Below are 22,776 nucleotides of genomic sequence, written 5' to 3' on the forward strand. Positions count from 1 at the left end.
CTGGTAAGTTGAAGATGGGTGAGACCACACTGCACTCTATCTCTGGGCAGCTGGGGAACCACGTTGGCACCGTTGGTTGGCTTGACGTCGGGTGCAATGGTCACTTCAGGTATCAGGTCTTTGGGGTTCCAGCACCTGCAGAGACTTTTCCTTGAAGTTTCTTGCTTCAGAAAAGGCCTGCTTCTCACAGGAGACTCGAGTCTTTATTGAAGGCAGGACAAGTTGGCTTCGTGTGCACAGTCCTTAGAGGTCAGCCGGCAGTCCGGCATGGTCAGCTGCTTCTTTTCCTCTTCTGCGGGTGCAGCTCTTCTTTGTCCTCGTCTTCTTAAGTCATCAGGATCTAAGTAATGCTCAATTTAGAGGCATAACAGGGACTGCCTGGTGGAAGCCAGTGGACTGCATACCTTGAGGGTAACTACACCATTTCAATGACCACTTATGCAAGTAAGTGAGCATAACCCTAACCCTAGTGGCTTAATTCCTTCCAAACAAGATGGAGGAATTTAAAAAGTAGAGTCCACTTCAGTTCATCTACCTTAGGGGTGGGACTGGCATGAAGTGGGCACATCTCTAACTAAATTATCCAGTCTGTGCTGCCACCACAATTGGGGTCAGAAAAGGGGGGTCTGTCATCTCCCCCTTCTCGAGAGACGTGGGTCGCATTAAAAAGACGGTTAGGCTTTTGAAGATCCCTGCGCTAGAATGCCCACCTTGCCTGGGTGAAGTGGTAACACCCCCACCTACGGCAGGCTTTTGTCTCAGGACCTCGAGAGGGCTGGCTCTCACCTTGGGGAGACCGAAACGCATTTGTACTGGCTGAACTGGTCAGGACCACTAAGTCAGTACACTAGTAGCTGGTAGGTTTTCAGGGGGCACCTCTGGCACACTTATTAATACATCGTTCACTAGATTCAGTGAAGGTTTATCATCCTGAAATGTTTGATACCAAATATTCCAGGGTTCAGTGAAGCCATCATATAGCTGGGGAACTCGTAATGGCCAGTATACACTATGTGCATTTAAAATGGCTTCCCTGTTCACTTAGTATATCTCAGAATCGAAAGAGAAATAGCAGGGGCATATATAGTCATGCATACATGCCCTCACATGTGACCTGATGCACCCTGCTTTAGGGCTGACTTACACCTGGCAAGTGCCGTGATAGGGGACCTGGCACACAGGGAACTGTGACAGGTTGTGTTTTCAACTTAGCCTGCACCAATGCACGCAGTCTGCAATGGCAGCACTGTGTGGGTTTGGTGAGGGGTGCCTGGGGGTGGCATAAGTGGTGCTGCAGCCCTCAGGGACATTACTTAGTGCCCTGGGTACCAGGGGTACCATTTACTAGGGACTTACAGTGGGTGCCAAGGTGTGCACCAATTGTGCAAAACAACTGTGCAGTTTTGGGAAAGAGTTCTGGCATTGAGACCTGGTTAGCAGGGACCCAGTGCACTAACAATCAAAGGCAAAAAGTGGGGGCTAACCATGCCAAAAACAGTGCTTTCCTCCTACTATCATGCTTTGCTAGCGGCAGTGATCAATTTTTTTCTTTTTCTATTTGTTCTGCGGGGTTTTGCCTTACTGATAAACAAGTATTTACCTTGGGTAATATCTTATCTTGTAGAGATATATTCTAGTTGCAGATCCCTTATCTTAGAAATTCCGCCAGATCTCAGTCTGGATCCAGAGATTTTTCTCGAACAGGACACCTGTGCGCCATCAGTCAGCTCCGTACCCCTTGTCAGCATTGTGTGCACCACATAGGACATTGCAGCACCTATATAGGCACCACCCTGCGGTGTTGATGTCAGTTTCTTTTCACTAATTTCCACACCAGAAGCACAGAGGCATGAAGAACACTGACCACTAGTGTGTCAAAAGCTAGGGCTCTGAAAGAGAAGTACCTGTCCCTAGAAATCAGTTCAAAGAGCAGGGAGGATTGGTGGGTCGGTAAGGATTTTGCAACTAGAATATGTCTCTACCGGATAAGGTGCTACCAAAGGTAGGTAACTTGTTCATCTGATAGAGTCTTCAAGTTGCAGATTCCTTACCATAGAATATATACCCAAGCAATACCATGGGTCTATGAACCAAGATCATACTAGGAGGTCCTGCTGGATTGTATGGGAACCAGCGACCTCTGCCAAGCTCCGGAGAACTGCCCTGCACCCAAAAGGACCATAAACTCCTGTGGACAGCGGCCCTGTCCAAGAAGAAACCAACATCCAAGGACTCCCACCTCACTCCGAATGTGTGATTCCTAACCACTCTGCACCCGATGCCCATGGCCTGTGTCCAGGTGGCCCAACCAGCTAGAGAGGTTCCCCAGGCAATTCTGAGCAAGTGCCCACCCTGGGTTGACCTCTCCACCCCTCCACGATGATGCCTGCAGAGGGAATCCACAAGGACCCCCTGACCGCGAAAGCTCCTGGACGAAGATATCTGACGCCTAAGGACCCACTGCACCTGCAGCCTCCAGGCCTTGGAGAAACAGACACACAGTGCAGCAACGTTCAGCAGGTGGCCCTCCTCCCTATTCAGCAGGTGGTGTGCCGGAGACGACCCCCTGGACCTTGCCTTCAGCCTCTGAGTGACACCCGGAGTCCCCTCATTGAGAATCATTGGAGACCCGACATCTTGTTAGCACCCTGCACCTGGCTGCCCCAGTGCGGCTGAGGGTGTATGTTTGGTGCCTACTTGTGGCACCCCTAGTGCTCCTCTAAACACTCCCAGGTCTGCCCTCCACATGGTACTTACCTGCCTGCAGATCTGAAACCGAGTACCCCAAGTCTCCATAGAAGCCCATGTTAATTCTGCCTACACTTTGACCTCTGCACCTGGCTGGCCCCATGTTGCTGGTGGTGGGTGTTTGGGGTTAACTTGAACCCAAACCTGTGGACTTCCTACCCCCGGAGACTGGAACTGTAAGTGTTGTACTTATCTGTAAAACGATCTAACTTTTCTTCCCCCTCCCAGGAACAGTTTCTGGAAATTGCAGTGTCAACTTTTAAGACAGATTATTGTCAATATTTCAAAAACTGTATAACTTATCGATTGCAAACAAAGTACTATTGATATATGTGGGAAATACGAATCTATTGAAGTACTTACCTGCAACTTGAATCTTGCGGTTCTAGAAATAAAGAAAATATATTTTTGCTATATAAAAAAACATCGGTCTGGAGTTAAGTCATTGAATGTTTGCTTCTTCTATTATCTGTGTGTGTACAACAAATGCTTTGCACTACCCTCTGATAAGCATAACTGCTCGACCACACTACCACAAAAGAGAACATTATTACCTACTTTAGCCTCTGTTAAGCCTCTGGGGAACCCCGGGACTCTGTGCACACTATATCTTATTTTTATATAGATTATACAGATTCAGCTTTCTACAGTACGGTCAAGTTAGAACGCCATTGCTCCTTTTGGGTCCAGGAGGTGGAGTCTCTCCTTTTCCTTAGAAGGATGTCCGGATGCGTAAAAAGTAGGCAACGTAATGAATTTGCCTACATGGAGCAAAAAAGAAGCCATGGTTTGAAGCACCACGTTGTCAGGATAAATGGAAATGTAGGGTGGCTTAGATGACAATGCCTGCAACTCGCTCACCCTGTGGGCAGATGTAATGGCCACAAGGAAAGCTGTTTTCAATATTAGAAGCCGGAGATGACAATTGTGAAGCAGCTCAAAAGGAGCCCACATGAGAAATGTCAGAACCAAATTCAAATCCCATTGGGGCATGATGAATGGTGATGGAAGAAACATGTGGGTAAGACCCTTAAGGAACCTACTAACTATGGGAGACTTGAACAAAGAGTTGGGTCAGGTAATCTCAGAAATGCAGAGATGGCAGACAAATAACCTTTGAGGGTTCCCAGAGCAGAGCCCCGCTGGCCAAAGAAAGTATAAACAAGGGAACCTCGGAAAGAGGGCTGTAGAGGGATTCAGCAGACATCTGGGCAACATGCCACAAATGTATGCCAATGACAGGCATACAGTGTTTTGGCAGAGGAATGCCTGGCTAACTTCACATGGAAGGTCAAAAGCAGTCAACTGTCACTGCTCAATTTACACGCAAGAAGGCGGAGACTATACAGGTTCAGGGAGAGAACCATACACTTCTCCTGCGACACTAGATTCTTTTGAAGCGGCAGTCTAATTGGATGATCAAAGGCCATGCTCAATAACACAGGACACCATACTCCGTGCCCAATCCGAAGTCAAAAGGATTACTTGGGCCCTGTCGTTCTTGAGAACTCCAGGCAGAAGTGCTATGGGCAGAAAGGCGTACAGGAGGCCTGACCTCCACTCGAGACGAAAAGCGTCACAAAGCAAGTGCCGCCTTGGAAACTCCAATGTGCAAAACTGCTGATATTCTCTGGGATTCTCTGCACAGACAAACAGCTCGAACCAAGGCTCTCCCCACTGCTGAAAGAGACCTAGCGCCACATCTGGATGGAGTAGCCATTCATGATCCACCAGGCACTGTCGCTTAGTTTGAACATTTGGTGGACTCGCTGAACGCCAGTGCGGACAAACACCAGGGACATGCCCTGGTGTTCCACGCATCCCATAGGCACACAGCCTTCTGACAAAGGGTCCTTGACCCCACTCCACCGTGCTTGTTGCAGTACCACATTGCGATGGTTGTGTCCGTGAACACCTTCCCTACTTTCCCTTCGAGAGCAAGAATAAATGCTTTCAATGCCAGTCTGATCATCCTGAGCTCCACAAGACTGAAGTGGAGCCTGGACTCCACCGGAGGCCAGAAACCTCTGATTTCTGCCTTTCCATGTGGCCGCCCCATCCCAGGAGTAACGCATCTGTCACTGCTGATCTAGTTGGGGAACACAGAAAGATCTACCTCCGACCCTAAATGCGGTTTAAATGCCACCATTGCAGATCTTGTGCAGTTCCCAGTGGCATTGCTTGGTCAGTATGATTTGGGGGGGGGGGAGGGGGGGGGGGGGTGTTAGCTTCAGATTTCCTGACAATCACGGTGGCACATGATGTTAAAATACATTCTACAATAAGCAGGGCGCACAAGAGGTGCTAAAGGGGCAGTGGAAAGGGAAAGGAATGTGTATTAGTAGGTGTACTAAGTGAGAGAAAGCACATTATTTAGTGAAATAACCAGCATGTTTTAAGTCTTTCCAAACAGAGTGTTTGTGTTTTTTGTCTATGTGCGCGTAAACATTTCTGGTGAAATCCGACAGACACGCTACCATACCGGACTAAAAGCGCCTGCAACCAACTATTTATCACAAAATACGTTGATTAGGGCGGTGTAACACCCCTCACACCTCATCTGAAGCTACACCCCTGGCAGTTCCCTCTGAGACCTGGACCATGTTGGAAGGTTTCCCTGATGCTACGCCCACTGGAACGTAAGGTCCCACTGCACAGCCAGCATATGCCACCTGGAATGTGTCACCAGCAGGATGCAGGAGGCCATGAGACCAAGCAGCATCAATGTCATTCTCACCGAAATCCAGGACAAAGGCTTTAAGATCAGTGTCATAGGATGGATATCCTGACAGTGTCCAGAAGAGCTCCGATGAAAGGGAATGTCCGAGAGGGAGTGAGGTATGACTTGAGCACATTTATGATGAACTCCAGCGAAAGCAGGAGTTTCACCGTAGTCTGCAGGTGGGAGAAAAAAGCCTAAGGCTAGCCCGCCTTCAACAGCCAATCGTCAAGACAGGCCAAGACTGAGAAGCCTAATCTATGCAGATGAGCTGCAACCACCGCCATCACCTTGGAGCACGGTAAACTAAAAATGGTCATGGCATACCATGAACTGTGTAGGAAAGTAACATCTTTCTGGCATATTTGCCATTACTTTTTGCCTGGTGTCAGACTGTAGTACACTGGGATCCTGCTAACCAGGATGTCAGTGTTCTCTCTCCTAAATTTAGCTCTATGGTAACTTTTACACCCCACAATTGGCATACTGGTGCACCCTTGTTAGTCCCTAGTATATGGTACTTAGGTACCCAGGGCATCGGTACACCAGTGGTCCCCCATGGGCTGCAGTATGTATTGCACCCATGGGGGCCCATGCAAACTGTGACTACAGTCCTGCCATTACAGCCTATGTGAAATGGTGCATGAACTTTTCATCCTAGATATAAGGTTGTCCTTATATCATAGTCACTGAACTCTAACCCTGTAAGTCACCCCTAAAGTAGGCCCTTCAACCCAAGGGCAGGATGCCTGGTTCCAAGTGTGAGGCCACCCCTACACGAGCAGAGGTGACCCTACAAACCCCAGACTACATTTCCAGGGCTTTGTAAGTACTGGAAGCCATCTTAAAGTATGTGTGGACACTGGTCAACAGACTGTAGGACTTGGAAACAAAGTTGCGGTAAGAGCCCTCCTACTAATTGGAGTCCTGCGCTCAGTCCCAGCCAAGATCAGCAGTGGTTCGGTGTAGGAAGTTGGCTCTGTATATACTATCTCAAAGTGAGAGATAGTGTGCTCAGAGTCCAAGCGTTCCTCTTAGAGGTTGATAGTGGCAAAGTTAAAGAATACTAATGCTCTATTTTGTGGTAGTGTGGTAGAGCAGTAGGCTTATCAGCGGGTAGTGTTAAGCATTTGTAGTACACACACAGGCAATAAATGAGAACACACACTCAAAGACTTAACTCCAGGCCAATAGGTTTTTATGAAGAAAACTATTATTTTCTTAATTTATTTTAGAACCACAAGATTCAGAATTTAGGTTAGTACATAAATTGTAAGGTACTTGACATAGATACGTATGGAACTTTGAATTAAAACAGTAATGTACATAATTTTAGCAAAAATGGCAATACGCTATTTTAAAAGTGGACACTGCAAAAATCAATAGTTCCACGGGGAGGTAAGTAATAGTTAGTTTCTCAGGTAAGTAAAGCACTTACAGTCAGTCTCCTGGGTATAGGCAGACCACCGTTGGGGGTTCAAGTCAACCCCAAACACCCAGCACCAGCAACACAGGGCCAGTCAGGTGCAGAGGTCAAAGTAGGGCCCAAGTAACATAGGCGCCTACGGAGAACAGGGGAACTCTGGTTCCAGTCTGCTAGCAGGTATGTACCTGCGTCCTGGGGGAGCAGACCCAGGGGGTTTTGTAGAGCACTGGAGGGGGCCCAAACAGGCACACAAAATACACCCTCAGCGGCACAGGGGCGGCCAGGTGCAGTGTATGAACAAGGCATCGGGTTGCAGATAGAAAACAATAGAGAGACCCTGGGGTCACTCTGGCGATGCAGGCAGGGCACAGGGGGGCTTCTCGGGCCAGCCAACGACTGGGCTAGGATGAGGGCCACCTGCTGGTCACTTCTGCACTGTTGGTTGGTACCTCTCGGTCCTGGGGGCTGTGGGTTCAGTGCTTAATATAGGCATAGGGTTCCTTTGTTACCGGGCAGTCAGGGTCAGGGGGAGCCTCTCTGCAGGCGTTGCTGAGGGGGTGCAGGGAGGTTGACTCAGGGTGTCCACGTCGTTGGAGTCACCTGGGGGTCCTCTCTGTGGAGTTGGTTCTTCTGGACACGATCCGGGGGCGTCGGGTGCAGAGTGTGAAGAATCACGCTTCTAGAGTGAGGCTGGAGTCTTCTTTGAAGATGGTTTTTTGTTGCGGTTTTGGACAGAGCTGCTGTCCTCAGTAGTTTCTTGGTCCTTTAGTTGCAGATCAGATCTCTGAGTCCTCAGAGGTCACTGGTCCCGCCGGATGCGTCGCTGTGCAGGTTCTCTGAGTCTGGAGACAGGCCGTTAGGGCTGGGGCCAAGTCAGTTGTTGTCTCCGCCGTCTCTGCAGGGCTTTCAGGTCAGCAGTCCTTTCTTCAGGTTGCAGGAATCTGGGTTCAGGGTCGCCCCTAAATACTCAATTTAGAGAGGTGTTTAAGTCTGGGGGTTAGTAGCCAATGGCTACTGTCCTTGAGGATGGCTACACCCTTTTTATGCCTCCTCCCTGGGGAGGGGGGGGGGGGGGTAAGGGGTAGGGGGAGGCAGTACATCCCTAATCCTATTGGGGGAATCCTCCAAAACAAGACTGAGGATTTTCTAAGGGAGGGGTCACTTCAGCTCAGGATACCTTAGGGGCTGTCCTGACTTGAGGGTGACTCCTCCTTGTTTTTCTCATTATCTCCTCCAGACTCGCCGCCAAAAGTGGGGGCTGTGTCTGGGAGGCAGGCAACTCCACTAGCTGGAGTGCCCTGGGGCATTGTAACACGAAGCCTGAGCCTTTGAAGCTCACTGCTAGGTGTTACAGTTCCTGCAGGGGGGAAGAGCTGAAGCACCTTCACCCAGTGCAGGCTTTGGTTCTGGCCTCAGAGAGCACAAAGCCTCTCACACCATGGGGTCAGAAACTGCTCTCAGTGGCAGGCTGGCACAGACCAGACAGTCCGGCACCGAAGGATTGGGTAAAATACAGGGGGCATCTCTAAGATGCCCTCTGTGTGCATTGTGTAATAAATCCAGCACTGGCATCAGTGTGGGTTTATTATTCTGAGAAGTTTGATACCAAACTTCCCAGTATTCAGCGTAGCCATTATGGACTGTGGAGTTCGTTTTGACAAACTCCCAGACCATATACTTAATATGGCTACCCTGCATCTACAATGTCTAAGAATGGGCTTAGACACTGTAGGGGGATAGTGCTCATGCAGCTATGCCCTCACCTGTGATATAGTGCACCCTGCCTTAGGGCTGTAAGCCCTCCTAGGGGGGTGACCTACCTATGCCACATGCAGTGGGTTGTGGGTATGGCACCCTGAGGGGGATGCCATGTCGACTTTGCCTCTTTCTCATCACCCACACATACAATCTGCACTGGCAGTGTGCATGTGTTAGGTGAGGGGTCCCTTACGGTGGCACAACACATGCTGCAGCCCTTGCGGACCTTACCTGGTCACAGGGCCCTTGGTACCACTGGTACCTTTTACAAGGGACTTATCTGTGTGCCAGAGGTGTGCCAATTGTGGAAACAATAGTACTTTTTTAGGGAAAGAACACTGGCGCTGGAGCCTGGTTAGCAGGATCCCAGCACACACTCAAGTCAAGTCAGCATCAATACCAGGCAAAAAGTGTGGGGGGGTACGGCAACAAGGGGCCATTTTCCTACATCTGGTGTCCAGGTAGCAAAAGTGTCTTGTATGGGAGACTTGCAGACTGATCTTGAAGTCTTGCAGACCAATCAGGGGTCCCACTTTCAGGGGAGCCCTTAACTAAACCAGTTCAACTTCTGCAGTGACCCACCTAATAGGGGTGTCAGGGATGTCACCCAGTTGGACTAACCAATCAGATGCTCAATTCAAGTGGCCACCCGACAGAGCCCCCACAGTACATGGTATCATGCAAATAACACTGGAATCGGTGTAGTTGCATGATTCCAAGATGTTTGATACCACACATAACAAGGTTCGGTGAAGCCATTATGTAGTTGGACATCTCGTGATGACCAGTGCCCACTACATACCTTAAAATGGCTTCCCCACACTTACAAAGCCCAGGAAATGGAGTATGGGGTTTGTAGGGGTACCTCTGCTCATGCAGGGGTACCCCCACACTGAGAACCATGCACCCTGTCATTGGGCTGGAGGGCCTTCCTTAGGGGAGAGTTACAGGTCAAATATCACGGTCAAATTGCAGTGACCATGATATAAAGTAAACTTTATATCTGAACGATGCATATACCATTTCACGCAGGCTGCAATGACAGGCCTGTAGACACAGTCCGCATGGGCTCCCATAATAATACATGCTGCATGGGGACCCCCGTTGTACAGATGCCCTGGGTACCTACATACCATATACTAGGGACGTACGGGGTACACCAGTATGCCAAACGTGGGGTGTAAGAAGTACTTGCAAATCCAAATTTAAGGGAGAGACAACAGTCAGTGGGGAACTGGTTAGCAGGATCCCAGTGTACAACTGTCAAAACTCACCGACACCAGGCAAAAACTGGGGGCAGCCATGTCAGAAAGATCCCACTTTCCTCATACCACTTCTGCCCAGAGTTCTCAAGAAGATTAGGAACAACCGTGCCCTAGTCATTCTTGTGGCTCCTGATTGTGCATGGTGAGTCTGGTTGATATTCTGATCTGAGCTCGAGCACTTGTCCCCAGATCAGGCTGCGTCTTCTGAAGGATCTTCTGTCACTGCAGCAAAGCAGCGTACTGCACCTCAACCTGAGAACGCTTTGCCTTAAGGCGTAGTGAATGGGTGCCAATAGCTCACAACCTTTAACCTTCTGCCCAAAGTCTGGAATGTTATCTTGGCAGCAAGGTGTCCCTCCACCAAGAGCTATATGACTGCCACTGGAGCAAGTTCATGGCATGGTGTACACAAACATGGTGACCCTCTATCTGCACCCCTTTCCCAGGTTCTTTTGTACATTCTTACCACTGTGCAGCAGAGCTCTGCTCTGGGCATGTTAAAAGGTTTGGGCATATTAAAAGGTTATCCTTCTGCCATCTCAAGATTTCTGCGGTTGCCAGATAAGCTTTCATTTCAAAACCTCTATTGTACAAACGCTCCTGAAAGAGTTCCAGCATGTGTTCCCACCAACACCTTTAAATATGACAGGCTGGTGCTTTGGACTAGAGCATCCTTATTACCTAAGGTGGTAACTTCGGTTTCACCTAGGCCAAAATATCACTCTGCCTACCTCTGCCTCACCCTGCTAAAAAAAAAAAAAAAAAAAAAATCTGTTCTGCCTTGTCTTAAAACAGTTTGGGGTGCATTGTGGGGTACTTCGGAGAAAACAAAGGGAAGGCAGTGCAGAAATGCACCATCTCTTGATCGAACATGCTCTGCTGCATTAACATCTGCTACACATTGGCCAACCGGCAACCTCTTAAAGGCTTGAAGCTCCTTCTACCAGAGCCAAGGCTGTGACCACTGCTTTAGCTTGCAGAGTTCCTCTCCTGGATATCTGTCAGGCAGCAATGTGAGCTTCCTTGCATACGTTTATGACACACTACTGCCTTGACAGTCAGGTCCGATGTGACAGTATTTTTGCCTGTTTGGTCCTACAGGACTTCGTAGTTTAATCCCTATTGCAGCCCTCACCTCCAGGGAGGTATTGCTTGTGAAGCTATTCTAAGGTAAGGAATCTGTGACTAGAAGTCGCTTTCAGATGTTACTTACCTTTAGTAATGACTTATCTGGTAGAGATCTAGAAGCAGATTACTTAATGACCCACCCATCCTCCCCGCATTGCAAATGGATTTCAGAGTACAGGGTTATTCCCCTTTTTTAAGGGGCCTAGCTTAGTGCACCAGTGGTCCTTGTTACTCGTGGCTCTGCGCTTATGGAGTGGAAAGTCACGAAAAGAAACTGATGTCGGCATGCTGGGGTGGTGCTTTTTAGGTACTGTGCACATCACTTCCAGCACGGCTGATGATGCCACCTACCGGCGCACAGACGTACTGCTCACCAAAAGGTTCCGGATCCAGTCTGATGACTGGGGAACATTATAAGATAAGGAAATCTGCATCTAGATAGAGTCTCTATCAGATAAGGCGTGACTGAAGGTAATTAACTTGTTCATCAACCTTGGTGTTGCTGCCTTGACCATACTAAGACTTCCTGAATATTGGAAAGGCCGTTTACTAGAGAGGCTTCAGATTGGGATGCCGCCAGTGAAGTTGGAGTATAGGACATGTGTCATTGTTGTAGAGGGTGTTATAGAGTTTGTTAGAGGTCTGTGCTGTTTTCTTTCCTCTGGAGAATGCCATGGTGAAGGAGTTGGCTTCCGCTTTCTTAGAACATACAATGAGGCAGGCCTCGACACCATTCCTTCTGAAATATATAAAGGCTGCATAGGTCATTTTAGTGGTTGCTCAAATGGGATGATTGGTTTTTAGTGGCCTTAATGGCAAAGAATGAGGATCTAGTGTTAAAAGATGAGTAGTAGAAGAAGGAGGCTTAGATAAAGAATCTATTCCCTTTTTAGGTGTGATGGCTAAAGAGAGGTTGAGAATTTTGGAGTATCCATCCACAATGTAACTTGCAGTGAATGTAAGGAAGGTAAAGACTGTAGTGAGATTACAGAAGGGAACGTAGTTTCCGATGTCTTGTGATAACTGTATTCTCTTCAACGTAGAAGGACATGGAGAGCCCGGTCTATGTCTCTTTTTCTTCAATGCCAAATGCACTGGCGTTGAGCGGTGGCTAGTTTTCAACATTTTAGGTAGCGACCTCGACCTTGGTGGGTGTCTGTGTTGAAGCCGACCAGTGCAGCTTCTTCAAAGGCAATCTTTACTCTCTCCAATCACATTTGTGAGGCATCGAGCATTCGTGTGCAGGGGAACAAGAAAGGGCTGATGAAATCGATGCTGATACTTAAGATGTTGAGTTGGGATGAAGTTCAGAGTCATGATACTGCTGTTTAGACAGTAATCTCTTTTTGTAAGATCCCCCTGTGAGGGAGTGTTTGGGCAATAGTAGACAGCTTCTCTGAGAGGAACAGTCGGCTCTCCTGCACGTAGGCCGCAGCCCACGCTACCTTTAAGTATCAGCCCAGGCCCACTTTTCACAGTAAGCAGGGGCCGTGCGATTACCAGATCAACAGGTTGGCCCAAAGCAGCAACACCTCCCAGGAGGGGCAAAGTAGCAGCAGCTTCTCCCATGGCCACCCACAAGGCACATCAGCAGACAGGGGCAAGTTCACAACCCGGCTCTGGAGGACCCGTGCAGCCGCTGCAGTCTAGATTGCGGACCGCACCTGCTCCGCTTCACTGTCTTGGTCGCTGGTTCCAGCCCTGCAATAGTGGTGTTCAGCTAGCGAGGTAAGGGAGGGGGTTGCTTGCATGCTATCCCCCCCTATTGCTTTGAGCCAGAGATCCGTGCTGGTGCTTAAAACAGCAGTGATGGCCAGACGGGAACACAGAGAGACAAGATAATGGCCCTCATTATGACACTGGCGGTAAAAACCGCCTACCGCCACGGTGGCGCCCACCAAAACACCATTGCCGTGGCTACCAGCCGTCTGCTGTATTATGACCACAGCCCGATTTCCGCCAGAAGAACAGCAGAAATCCGTCTGTGGCCATGCCAGTGGATGGCGTTAAGGTGGCGCTGCTGCCAGCAGCAGTGCCATGCCAGTAGACCGCCGCCAGCCGTATTATGAGAAATAATACAGCCTGGCGGAGTTCTGCTGGAGGACGCTGCTGCTGGCAGCAGCGCCCCATCCAGTCTCCTGCCAAAGGACACCCTGCATCCAGGTAAAGTCAGGTCTCCGACAGGGGAGGGGGATGGTGGGGTGTTGTGTATGTGTGTGTTGGGGGTGTGTGTGTGAATATTTGTGTGTGCGTGAATGTGGGTGTGTGTTGCGTGTTGGAATGCCTGTGTGCATGTATGGAGGTGTGAGTGCATGTATGTTGTGTGATGTGAATGCGTGTCTGGGTGTGTGTATGTAAGTGTGTGCGGATGTGTGTGTAAATGGATGTATGTGTGTGTAAATGGATGTATGCATGCGTGGATGCATGTGGGAATGGCCGTGGGTATGAGTGTGTGTCTGTGAAGGGGGGTGAATGTTGGGGGGTAGGGGCGGCTGTGGAGAGGTAGGGGGGAAGACCCCTATCAGTGACAGCTAAGGAATTCCCTGTCACTGATAGTGCTTACCGCCCTGGTGTTCGTGGTGTTAAGGAAGCCACAAAAACCTGGGTGGTAGGCGGGATCATAATCCGGCAGCCCGAACAGTGATGGATATCTCCAGCCCGGCGGCCGTTATCGCCATGGCGGTCGGTGTGGTACATTGGCGGGTTGGCTTCAGCCAAACCGCCAATGTCATAATATGTCGGTAAGTACCGCCAGCCTGTTGGCAGTACTTACCGCCATATTATCACCGACCGCCAGGGTCATAATGAGGGCCAGTGTGTCTCACACCACTGTGAGGTAGGCCATGCCCCCTATGTAATGCAGAGAGCTCCACTGTCAAGCCAGGCATAAAATAAAATTGTATTTTATTTGATAGTCTTAAAAAAACAAAATGCTTAGATTTACACCGGTTAGAATGACACCGAGGACTCAAGCAAAGTGTATCTTTGTATGGTGGTAGGAAAGTATCCTCTTTCTTGGCATGGTTACCACCTTTTTCTGCCTGATGTCGGTGTGTTTGACTGTGTTCATGGGATCCTGCTAACCAGGACCCCAGTGATTACTCTCTCTCTCCAAAACTGTGTATTTCACCCACAATTGGCACACTGGTGCCTCATTATAAGTCCCTATTATATGGTACCTAGGTACCCAGGGCATTGGAGTTCCAGGGGATCCCTATAGGCTGCAGCATATATTTTCCCACCCATAGGGATCCTAAGCAAAGGGTTCTGCAGGGCTGCCATTGCAGCCTGCATGAAAAGGTGCAAGTACCCTTTCACTGCTACTTTTCACTGCACTTGGTTACTTATAAGTCACCCCCATGGTAGGCCTTCCAACTCAGAGGGCAGGGTGTAATGTACCTGCACTAGCAGAGGTGCCCCCACAAACTCCTTGCCCATTTTCCGGGACTTCGTGATTGCGGGGACACCATTTTACACATGTACTGGACATAGGTCAATAAGTATGTCCAGCTACATAATGGTAACTCTGAACATAGGCATGTTTGGTATCAAACATGTTGGAATCATACCTCATTGCTTTTGCAAGCACTGGTTGTGTGATTCCATGCACTCTGGGGGGCCCCTTAGGGGACTCCCAATATTTCCATTACAGCATTCTGAGGGTTTCCAGGCAGCCAAAGATGCTGTCACCTCGCAGACAGGTTTCTGCCCTCCTGTTGCTTGAGAAGCTCAAGGCCAGGAAGGTTGAACAAAGGATTTCCATTGGGAGAGGGGTGTTACACCATCTACCTATGGAAATAGGTGTTACAGGCTTGGTAGGGGTAGCCTCCCCAAGCCACTGAAAATGCTTTGAAGGGCGCATTTGGTGCCCTCCTGGCATAATCCAGTCTACACTGGTTCAGGGACCCCCAGTCCCTGTTGGGGCACAAAACTGGACAAAAAAAGGGAGTGACCACTCTCCTGTCCATCACCACCCCAGGGGTGGTGCTCAGAGCCCCTCCAGAGGGTACCTGGGTTTTGTCATCTTGGATTCAAGGTTGGCAGGGAACTCTGGGAGCATCGGAGTGGCCAGTGCCAGCAGGTGAGGCCAAAACTCTCTCCTGATAGGTGGTCACCCAGCTAGGTGACCAATCCCCCTTTCACGACTATTTAGGATCTCTGTCTTGGGTGGTTCCTCAGATTTGGATTGCAAGACTCCAGCAGGATTCCTCTGCAACCTCCACTTTGACTTCTGACCAAAGAAACTGTATCTGGACTCTTCAGGACCCTACAAGCTGCAAAAAAGAAGCAAGAAACCTCCTGCAACATTGTATCTTCGGCTCCTTTCAGCAACAGTAACATTTCCCCAGTCGTGCATTCTCGGAAGACAGCTTGTCTTCAGCCTGTATCAGAAGGAAGTGGGAATCTCCCTTGGGGTGACTGAATCACTCCCCTGCTTCTGCAGGCACCAACTGCGATGACTGGCTGCGTGGATCCCCTCTCCTGCTGAGCTGCATGGATCCTGCATCATGGGTGGTGGACTGAAGTGGTCCTGACGGTCCTCTCTCAGCTGTCCAACTTGGGTGGAGTAAGTCCTTGCCTGCCCACGCAGGACAGTACTCCCATGCACTGCGTCCTTTGGAGCTGCCAAGGCTTGTTGGCATCCTTTCCACAAGATCTTCAGGCATCTTGAAGCTCCAGTCCCCCCCAGCAGTCCTTCCTGCGATTCACAGCTTCCTGAGTGGTTCTCCAGCGGCGTGAGAGCCTTTCTCGTAGTGCAGCAGGGGCCACTTCTGCGACTTTCCTGTCCCTGCGGGACTCCCATGGTTGCTGCCTGGGCTTCTGTAGGCTCTCTGTCGCTGAGGACAATCTCCGACTCCTCCTCTTGAGTAGAGTCCACCAGGCTCTTCCTGTTCTCCGGCAGCTCCACTTTCCCCGAGTTTTGCGCGTGCCAAGGTTTGTTGGCAGAACCCGAAGACGCAAATCCCACTGCAATCCTCCTTCCGACGAGGGACAACACCTTCATCCTCCAGAAACTCGACTTCATCTTATGGGGGTGCAGTGCTGATTCTTCTTCTTCACCGGTGGTTCACCTCTTGCACCTTCATCTTGGTGGGTAGGGGCTCCTGCCCTCCCTGGACTCTGCTGTGCTTCTTGGACTTTGTCCCCTTCTTCCACAGGTCCTCTTGCCCAGGAATCCACTGTTGGTGTCTTGCAGTCTCGTCTGAGCTTTGCATAATTCTTCTTCTCTTCTGTGTGAGATCAGGGGAATTTACAGTGATTTACTCCCGCTTTCCTGGTCGATGGGGTGGGTGGTGGTAATCACCTTTGGGCTTTCCTAGTTCTCCAAGCTCCCCTCTACGCACTACACTTACCTAGGTAGGGAACCAACTTTCGCATTATTTTTTTTATTATATGGCTTATGCTCCCCCTAGGTCTATTTCTCCTTATTGTGATTTTCACTAATTGCACTGTTTTCTAACAGTTTTTTTGCCTATTTTTGAAAGTTCAATTTTATTATTATCAGTGTGTTTAGTTCATGAAAACCATTACACTTATACAAAGTAAAACAGTTAAACAGTCAAATCAGCTCATCACACCTAAAAGAAAATAGAACCATTACATACATAACCACGGAATTAGGACCCGTTCAGAGCAAGTGGCGTGGGTGCTTGGGTGTTATAGTTTTGGCAATTCTGGCTAAGGGCTTTCCCCCCCACCCCCCGATTTGATGTCTGCCCTGAGTACTTTGGCCAGGGTGCGCTCCACACCCTCCAGGTATCTCACCATGCAGGTGATCAATTTTTGGTCAGATTATAGTCGCGTGTCTGCAGGTACGGGCCCCAAGTTGAACCCACAGTGGTCTCAGGAGACGGCGATCCTCCTTCAGGGTCCTGGGGCAGAGGAAGAGCGCATGGTACACTATTTCGGGTGTTAGTTCCTCTTTGTGCCGTAGGTTAACATTTCGCCCAGATATGACTGGGGAGCTAAGGTCTTGTAGCTGTTCAGGACTAGCCAGGCATGGTGTCTATTCTCAAGGGCTGTCTTGTCTTCAGCGAGGGACAGGTTCTTTGTTGATCTTTTAGTTAGGGTTTTGAACAGTTTGTAGTTAGGCTCAAATGTCCATGGGCTTTCGATGTCGAGCAGCTTTATTGAGGAGTCAAGGTATATTCTCGCTGGAGATCAGGGTTTCAATGTTATTTCTTCCCAGATGTCATGGTTTATGGTGTTTGTGGCTGCAGCCCTTGCTTTGTTAAGGAAGTTGATAAAAGCTGCTCTCCTTGTAGGGACTGTTTGAGTAGGCCGAACTCCAACTTATCTGTGCTAGTGATGTGTGCTTCGGGAGCTTGAACAGTTGCCTGTAGATGCTTACTACTGTGCCATCCACGATCTTTGCTTCCCTGCCACGGATTGCGATACTGCCATAGGCTAATGGTGGGATCACCTTGGCTCTTGCCATTTCTATCAGTGGGCTGAGAGAGTATTTGTTCAGCTTTGTCAACAGGGTCTGTAGACCCATATAGAGCGCCTCTCCCTTCTGTCCCATTTCTTCTTTACGTCTGTGAAAGGAGCTGTGGTGGTCAAACAGAAAGCCTAGCTATTTGCCTAGCTATGTAAAGGTTGTTGTTTCTTCCAGCGCACTTCCACTCAGTCCCCAAGTTGTTGCCCCTTTTACGGATCTCTTGCTGATAATCATGATTTTTTTTTTTCTCGTTGATTTGTAGCTCATTCTCAAGGGCGTAGTCTCCCCTTGCTTTCAGGAGGCGTTGCATGCCTACCTTTGTTCTACTGAGCAGCACATCATCTTCTGCAAATAGCAGGTTTGACAGTTGCTTCTTTCCCAGCCTTGGCGCATGGGTATTGACTGAAGATGGCGTCATTGAGAAATCAGCCATGAAGAGATAGAAGATCGTGAGGGCCAGGGCACAACCCTGTTTTAGGCCTTTTGTCATTGGGATCTTCATGGATAGGTTTGACCCGTTGCCCAGTTGAATTCCGACCCACGTGCTGGTGTATTGCGACTCAATGGCTTTCAGCAGTTCTGGGATTTGCCAGCTACTGAGTTTCTCAGAGTCTGTATCAGCTGGTGCTGTCAAAGGCTGCTCTGAAGTCAATGAAGAGAGATAAAGTGGGAAGATCGTGTGTTCTTTGAGGAGTCCAGTATGAGGGATAGTAACATGATGTTAGTGTCCGTGCCTGTGTTACTAGTGAACCCCATTTGGTTTGCGGGAATTATAGATTTTTGACCAGCCCAGTCGGCCAGATGTTCCAGGAGAGCGCTGGCGTAGTAAGTTGCTTGGTTGTTTAGAAGTGCGATCAGGCGGTAGTTGCTGGGGATCGACCTATCCCTGCCTTTGAATATTGGTGAGATTAAAGATCCTCTCCATGATTCTGGGATTGGTTCCCCAGACAGGGCATAGTTGAAGAGGGGGGCCATGGCTTCTGCCCACATGGATGAGTCCAAACTATAGATGGCATGAGGAACTCCGTTGAGACTGGGGGCTCCCGTCCTTCTCCCTCTGCCTATTAGCTGTTGGATGTCTGCTCAGGAGATGGATAGTTGACTGACTACGTTGCTGAGGTTTCCGGCGGCTGGGTTGCCAGCACTGGGTTGCCTACCTAGGCCACTGTTGGGAACGTAGTCCTCTTCGCCATTGGCTTCCTGGAAGTGTAGTTTCAGAAAAGATGCCCAGTCCATCTCCGAGATGTTCGAGTCCGTGATTTTGCCTTGTTGATTTTTCAGGGCATTTACAGTACCAAAGAATTGGCAGGAGTTCTTCTTTTTTATGTCCCAGATGAGTTTAGCCCTAAAATTCAGTGTGTAGCCTCCTGCTCTTCCATACTGTCTGTTTCAGCTTGCCTTTTGCTTGTTTCAGTTTGATGAGGTGGCTTCCTTGTTTGGGGAACCGGCGGGCCCGCCAAAGTGCTTGATTAACTTTCCTCTTTAGCTGTTTCAAACTAAGCGAGGAGTGGAACTCCTTTGTGGCCCTTTGGGGATGGAACCTGGTGTCTCTGGCGTTTCTAGCGAATTGCTGGGTGTATGAGTAAATTAAAGCTTACCATTTGTCTTTAATTAACCACTTCTCTTCTTTGGAAGGCTCTTAGGTGCTTGTCATCTTCCTCTGCCAGGCGAGCTACAGATGAAGCTGTCCCTTTGATTCTTTTCAGCTGACAACTGTTCAGAGCCAGCTGGTGCCGTATTGGTCATGTGCAAGGCTGGTGTTAAGGAGAAAACCACATCCCATGGCAGGTGATCGCTTTCAGGCCTTAGGCCCATTTTGACCATTTCCAGGAGTAATAGTGAGACTCAGGTGAAGTCTATTAAGCAGTTTCCATTTGTAGAGTGGAATAATAGGGAAAGCAGGGGGCGTCTTCGCTGAATCGGCCATTAAGTGCTCTGAGACCTAGGTGTTCAAGGGATCCAACTAGGGCTGTTCCTGGGTTGCTTCTATATGCCGTTTTGATAAGTGTTTGTTTGGGAATGTACCACTGATTTTCCAGGGCGTTGATGACCTCATTGGGATCAGACCCTCCTAGCAGATTCATGTTGAAGTCCACCGTTAGTAGGGGAAGAAGTGGGTGGGCGCCAGCTACTTGATTGATGTGGTCCACAAGCAGTTCAACTTGTTTTTTTCTTCTCGGATGTATATATATGTTGACAAGGATGAGCCCTAGCTCCTCCCTTTTGAGTTGATAGGTTAGGAGCACAGTGAGGAATTTGTCGGAGTCCAAAGAGCCTCTATCAGCTGGCCTTTAGGGCCGTTGATAGATAGACCCCCAGGCCCCTCTACCTCAGCCAAATTTGCCTTCTTTGGTGGCGGGAAGGAGTGAAAGGAATATCCAGGAATGGGGATTCGTTCCAGGGCCCAGGTTTCTATTAAGACGATGATCGAAAAGCCTTGGAGATAAGTGCATACTAGTGTATGTAATTTTTGTATTACTTACCTCCTAAGGGAGTAAAGCTTCTACGGGATTTTGGGGATTTGTGTCACCAAAATGAAGTACCTTTATTTTTGTAACACTGAGTGTTTTCTTTCATGTGTGTAAGTACTAAGTGTGACTACAGTGGTATTGCATGAGCTTTGCATGTCTCCTAGATAAGCCTTGGCTGCTCATCCACAGCTACCTCTAGAGAGCCTGGCTTCTAGACACTGACTACACTACACTAAAATAAGGGATACCTGCACCTGGTATAAGTACCATAGGTACCCACCACACACCAGGCCAGCCTACTACATTGATAGACTTAAAAAGAAAGCAATGCAAAATCTCAACAACTTTTTCAAAGCAAGTGATACATGATGATGTTTATCTCTTGGAAGATTAAACACCCAAAATAGTATGCTGAATAACTATTAATTTTTATAATTATACCGCAGTCAGCAAAAGCGTGCTGAATAACTGGATTTCTCACTGATTTGATATTTATCGTATATAAGTACCCTTTTTTCTGCTCAGTATGAAATTTTCACTTATTGAAAAGCAACACACCAAAAAAGATAAAGGAGGCGCCATTAAATAATCATTCTTCACGTTATGTATAAAAAGTTAAAAATTTCAAACATACCTGTAAAAACGATTCACTAGTCTCATCCGAATTGTACCAAGGTCTGTTGGATAAGCAACCACCATGCCATACGTGGGATAAATTGATAAATCAACAGGACCAGCAAATGCTTTGGCAAATTCTGTCATAAAACAAAATGCAGATCATCTTATTTTATTTTTACTTTTGTGGCGCCCTCCTACCACATAAAAACATAATACTATTTCAGAGTACATTAAATTAAACAATACAGTATAGCTGTATTTTGTGTCTCGTGCAATATTATAATTATTGAAAATATTATACTGCATAAGCGAAAATAAGAATTTTGTCAGATAAACATGCAACTCATATTCAGTACCTTACTGCCAGGCATTGTGAGCTAACGGCATAATGGCGGGGAATTCTAAGGACACCGTTTAGCAGGCGTAGTGCAGGTGCAAAAGTGATCATTATTGGTGGCAAGGTAAGAAGAGAGTCCAAGGACAAATAAGTCATGACATATGGTTGTAGGTAACTAAACAAGAGCATGCATTGCTCCTTATCTGTAGTCTGTTATATTCCTATACATACTCTGTAGTATGGTTTTCAATTGCCATGCCCGGAAAAGAAAATGTCTTTTACCTCAGGGAATCTAATATGATGGACAAAGAACAAAAGCTTTTCTTTGGTACTATGGCCAATTTATTTACACACTGTACATGTACCTTGGCAGCTCCTGCTCGCCCCTTTGCGGAATGGTGGAGCAGCTGGTCCAAGGCAATGGGACACTTTTTTTATTACATGTTTTCTGTATCAGGCTGTGGTTAATAAAATATCACCCGCTCTTCCCAAACTCAGCCTTCATGGCGGACAATCACATCATCCCCACTAGAAATGACTGTTACTGTAAGAGCAGGGCATAAGAAGAAAAATGTTATCAAAGTAACACTTTCTGTACCTCGTAACATTTGTAAAGACTAATGAGGGACAATTTGGCTACAGAAGAGGTACATATCACAAGCTAGTTATAATTGTATGATGAAAGTATCCAAGCAATATGATAAATAAGAATGTATTACATTAAAAGGGGATGTTCTTAAGTAAATTTGTTTGACGAAATTGTATCTTGCATTGTCATTATCTCTTTCATTCACCCACTGGAAAACTGATTGTATGAGCCTCATCCCCTATACCTCAAGTGCCTGAACATAAATGTGCTCTGGCACAGGAACATAAAAAAAATCCAAAAGAATGAAACCAGCTATCCTGACATTTTTGTTTTGACCCAGCATGCAAAACCATGGATGCACACTGTGATCTAGGTGTTCCTGTAAGTGAAGAACCAGAGCCTAGTTTGGTGGTTCAAAAGGGAGCATCAGTACACCCTTCAATTGACTTGAGACTTTTTGTGGTCCCTGGTACATATATCTTAAGCAGTGGTGACAGCATACCACTTATTTTCAAACGGATTTTCATAAACAGACCCTTTTCCTGTTTAGGAAGACAGTAGTGCATGCCAACCCCATCTGTACAAAGCTCTGTTTGAATGGGGTGCCTAGACCTTCCACTGTCATTAAAAAACAATACGCCTGTGCACTGTACATGGTGATGTTAGCAAGGCATCACATTAAATGCAAGAATATGCCTGGCATGACTAGTGGGACCCATTATACAGGACTCTGGTACAACATAGCACAGGTTAGAAGTTGTGGACTGGCCTCCCATGCAAAGACATTTTCTGTTAGAATGCCTGGGTTGGAGTCAATGAACAAGTTACTTACCTTGAGTAATGCATTATCTGGTAGAGAAAATCTAGCTGCAGATTCCTACTGCCAATGGGTACTGTCCTTGAGGGTGGCTACCCCCTCTTTGTGCTACTCCCAGAGGGGATGGGGGGGCACATCCCCATTCCTATTGGGGGAATCCTTCAAACTAAAGATGGAGGATTTCCTAAGGCAGGGGTCACCTCATCTCAGGGCACCTTAGGGGCTGTCCTGACTGGTGGGTGACTCCTCCCTTATTTATCTCATCTCCTCCGGACTTGCCGCCAAAAGTGGGGGCTGTGTCTGGGGGGCTGGCATCTCCAATAGCTGGAGAGCCCTGGCGCATTGTAACACGAACTGCTAGGTGTTACAGTTCTTGCAGGGGGGAGGTGTGAAGCACCTCCACCCAGTGCAGGCTTTGTTTCTGGCCCCAGAGAGCACAAACCCCAGGGGGTTTGAAA

General features: G+C 48.1%; 1 protein-coding gene across 1 annotated transcript in view; it reads right to left on the reverse strand.

Annotated features, from left to right (window-relative positions):
* BRWD1 (bromodomain and WD repeat domain containing 1) overlaps positions 1 to 22,776 on the reverse strand; it is a 1,722,898-nt gene that overhangs the window by 316,527 nt on the left and 1,383,595 nt on the right. The window contains exon 31 of the mRNA XM_069202575.1: positions 20,592 to 20,712. Within this exon, the coding sequence (XP_069058676.1) occupies positions 20,592 to 20,712 (121 nt within the window). The remainder of the gene's footprint in view (positions 1 to 20,591; positions 20,713 to 22,776) is intronic.

The sequence above is a fragment of the Pleurodeles waltl genome, chromosome 8 (genome assembly GCF_031143425.1).
Source record: "Pleurodeles waltl isolate 20211129_DDA chromosome 8, aPleWal1.hap1.20221129, whole genome shotgun sequence".
Classification (NCBI taxonomy): Eukaryota; Metazoa; Chordata; class Amphibia; order Caudata; family Salamandridae; genus Pleurodeles; species Pleurodeles waltl.